This window comes from Glycine max, chromosome 10 (genome assembly GCF_000004515.6).
Source record: "Glycine max cultivar Williams 82 chromosome 10, Glycine_max_v4.0, whole genome shotgun sequence".
Classification (NCBI taxonomy): Eukaryota; Viridiplantae; Streptophyta; class Magnoliopsida; order Fabales; family Fabaceae; genus Glycine; species Glycine max.
In genome coordinates this window covers 222,217-225,551 of record NC_038246.2, presented here as the reverse complement: position 1 = coordinate 225,551, position 3,335 = coordinate 222,217, and the positions used below count along the sequence as shown (strand labels likewise).

General features: G+C 40.1%; 1 protein-coding gene across 1 annotated transcript; it reads left to right on the top strand.

Annotated features, from left to right (window-relative positions):
* Nucleotides 1-705: 705 nt before the first annotated feature.
* LOC100778095 (uncharacterized) lies at nucleotides 706-2,750 on the top strand. The gene is made up of 3 exons (XM_003536565.5): nucleotides 706-1,536; nucleotides 1,637-1,829; nucleotides 1,912-2,750. The coding sequence occupies exons 1-3, from the start codon at nucleotides 1,159-1,161 to the stop codon at nucleotides 2,490-2,492; spliced, it is 1,152 nt and encodes a 383-aa protein (XP_003536613.1). The 5' UTR covers nucleotides 706-1,158; the 3' UTR covers nucleotides 2,493-2,750.
* Nucleotides 2,751-3,335: the final 585 nt, after the last annotated feature.

The following is a 3,335-nucleotide window of genomic DNA, read 5'->3' as shown; positions in this document are numbered from 1 at the left end:
TATATATATATATATATATATATATATATATATATATATATATATATATATATATATATATATATATATATATATATATAATCTGATAGGTCGTAAGGTAAACCATTGGTTCGATGGACGCGCGACATATACATTGCGCGCACACATCTATGACAGCATGGACTTCACATACACGCCATAAAGATCTCCATCTCTCCCTCCACTCTCACGCATCATTAGTTTTTGTTTCTTTTCCGATTTAAAACCTCAGGTAATTAATTAATTATTTTCTTTCGTTAGAAAAAAAAATAAAAAGAAAAAAGCAATATGATCAATCAATCACTGAATCGAACGAAGGGTGTTTATTTATTACAAGAAAAATATCTGATAAACACCTCCAAAATATTATAAATATATACATATATATGGACAATAAAATTTATGGTGTAATATATTAAAAAAATTAATGAGATATTTAAAATTAAAGATAATTTATATATCATTCTTCTTACAACAAAGGACACCACCGTAAATTCACCCGTGAAGAAACAAGGCAATCATTCTCGACACGCGTCGTTCAGTGGGAGAAGCTTTCGGTGCAAACAGGGTGCGGTTAGCAAACAACGTTGTCCAAATGACGGGTGCCACGTTGGACACACGTGGCGAGAGAGAGTCCAAGTCAGCAACCTTGACTCGTTATAAAACCCCGATCTCACCGTCACCTAATCCAGAACGCTTTTCATCACACAAAAGAAGAAAAAGAACAATAACTAAACAAAAACCATAATTTTTTTAAAACCTCTCTCTTCTTTCTTTTCCATCGCCGCCGGAGAATGAACATTCCGGCGACCCTAACTTCCCCGTCGATGAACAATGCTCGTCTCTCCGACCACCGTCGCCACGTGTTCCACGAAAACACTCACCTCCAAAAAACCTTCACTCCCTTAGCCTAGAAGAAAGAAAAAAAAAAAAACCCGTACATAACTACATATAATCCCTCTTTAATTATTTTTTCCTTTTTCTCTTTTTTTTTAACCTTTCCTCTCTTAAGAACACGCCGAATCCGTGAGTTATTATTGACTGGTGTAGGAAGTAGGAACGATGAATGTGTGTTGACTAGGGTTTTTCCCGTTTTTTGGACAAAAAGAATAGAAGCTCTGAGAAAAAAAAAGTAGAAGCATGGCTCCGATGAAGGTTCAACCAATTGCAATTGACATTGATTCCGAGATGGTGAAGGACACCGCGGCGGCGACGGCGGCGGCGGTGGTGGTTCGGAACGAGTCGGTGCTGAAGTCACGCCTGAAAAGGTTGTTCGTCTTCGACCGCCAGTTACCGAAAAACAACAACAGAGATGTTGCAGAATTCGAACCGAGCTCGGTGTGCTTGGCGAAAATGGTGCAGAATTTCATGGAGGAGCAGCCACCGGCGCCACCGAAATGTGGTCGCAACCGCTGCAACTGCTTCAACGCCAATAGCTCCGACGAGGACGATTTCGACCTCTTCGGTGCTGCACCGGCACCGGAATCATCCAACGCCGACGCCACTGAATCACTCAAGGTATATTCAATTAAATAAACAAAAACTAACCAATTTTATTCCTAATCCAATTTTTTAATTTTTAATTTGCATAAAGCTATAATAATTCTGTGCTGTGCAGAGCTTGATCCCCTGCGCGAGTGTCGGCGAGAGGAACCTGCTAGCTGACGTGGCGAGGATTGTTGAGAAAAACGGCAAGTCGTTTAAGCGAAAAGACGATTTGAGGAAGGTCGTCGCAGAAGCACTTTCCTCTCTCGGTTACGATTCCTCTATCTGCAAATCGAAGTGGGAGAAAACTTCCTCTTGTCCTGCTGGTATATAATAATATATTCAACTAACTTTGTATTTGAGTTTGAATTTGGATTTGAGTTTGACTTGGTGTGTGTTGTGATTTAGGTGAGTATGAATTCATCGATGCGATTGTGGAAGGGGAAAGGTTGATTGTCGATGTTGATTTTAGATCTGAGTTTGAAGTAGCGCGATCGACGGGAACGTACAAGGCGATGCTGCAATCGCTGCCGTTCACCTACGTCGGAAAATCGGAGAGGCTGACGGAGATCGTGGCGATTGTTTCCGAAGCGGCGAAGCAGAGTCTGAAGAAGAAAGGGATGCACGTTCCGCCGTGGAGGAAACGCGATTACATGCTCGCGAAGTGGCTCTCTCCGTCTAGTATTAGGGAGAAGGAGAAGGAGAACAAGCAACCCCCGTCCTCCTCCGTGCAAGTCGCCGCTGCCGCCGCCGCGCCGGAAACGGTGTCCGATGGTGATGCGGCGTCGACTACGGAGAGCGATTGCGGTGAGTTGGAGCTGATTTTCGGCGGGGAAATGTCGCCGGAGACTGAGTACGGCGAGGCTAAAGCGGAGTCGGCGGTGGCGACGAAGCCGGCGTGGCAACCGCCGGCGGTGAAGCCGAAGAGTGTTGAGAGAGGGACTAAGGTTGTGACCGGATTAGCCTCTCTTCTCAAGGACAAACCATAGAACAACAAAAAGTTTTGTTATTTTTTTTTTTTAATTCTGGATTTAAAAAAATTAAAATATAAAGAGAAAATATCAGATGAGGCTATCCTCTTTTTTCTTTTTTCTTATTAAGTATTTTTGTTTTCCCTTCTTTTGTTTGTAAGGGGAAATTTGTAAGAAGTGACTCTTTTTTTTTTTAATTTTTGGTTCACACCAATGTAAGTGTAAGAAGCTGCTATATGTTTTGTAATAAAATAAAAATAGCTGAAATTAAGAAAATCTAAAGTTGAGAGAAAAACTGGAAAAAGAAAAAACACCTGAGGATGCATGCATGGCGCCGAGAGATTCTTTTGCTTCGATTTCCCAAATGTCAGTACAATGCGTCTGCTATGATCAGGATTCTTTTTTCCTATTTTTTAAAATTGTTTTGAATAGTAACTGCTTTTTAGTTTTCAATTTCGGTGAGTGTTGTGTTGGTTTGGTTCATGATTGAGAAAGTGCAGAGAGGAGTTACAACTTACACCCAGCAACTTTCAATTTTTTTATTTTTTATTTTGGCATTGAGTTACAGCTTACAACGTTATGGTCATGGTCCCTTGAGAGGAGACAACAAGGGAGGTTGAAACTTTTCTTTCTTAATTTTTCTCATCTTTTTATGAACACCAGATTTATTACTTAAACTAGTTCCCCCTTTTTAAAACCAATAAACTTTTTCTTTTTTGTATCGAGGGCATAAAGATCCAGGAGCATTTGAAAATGTAAACTACAAGTCAATCAAATTTATGTTGTGTAATGACATATGTTTGATTATACTAAAATAAAAATAAAAAAAATTGGACAAATTTTTATATAGTGAATGTGGGT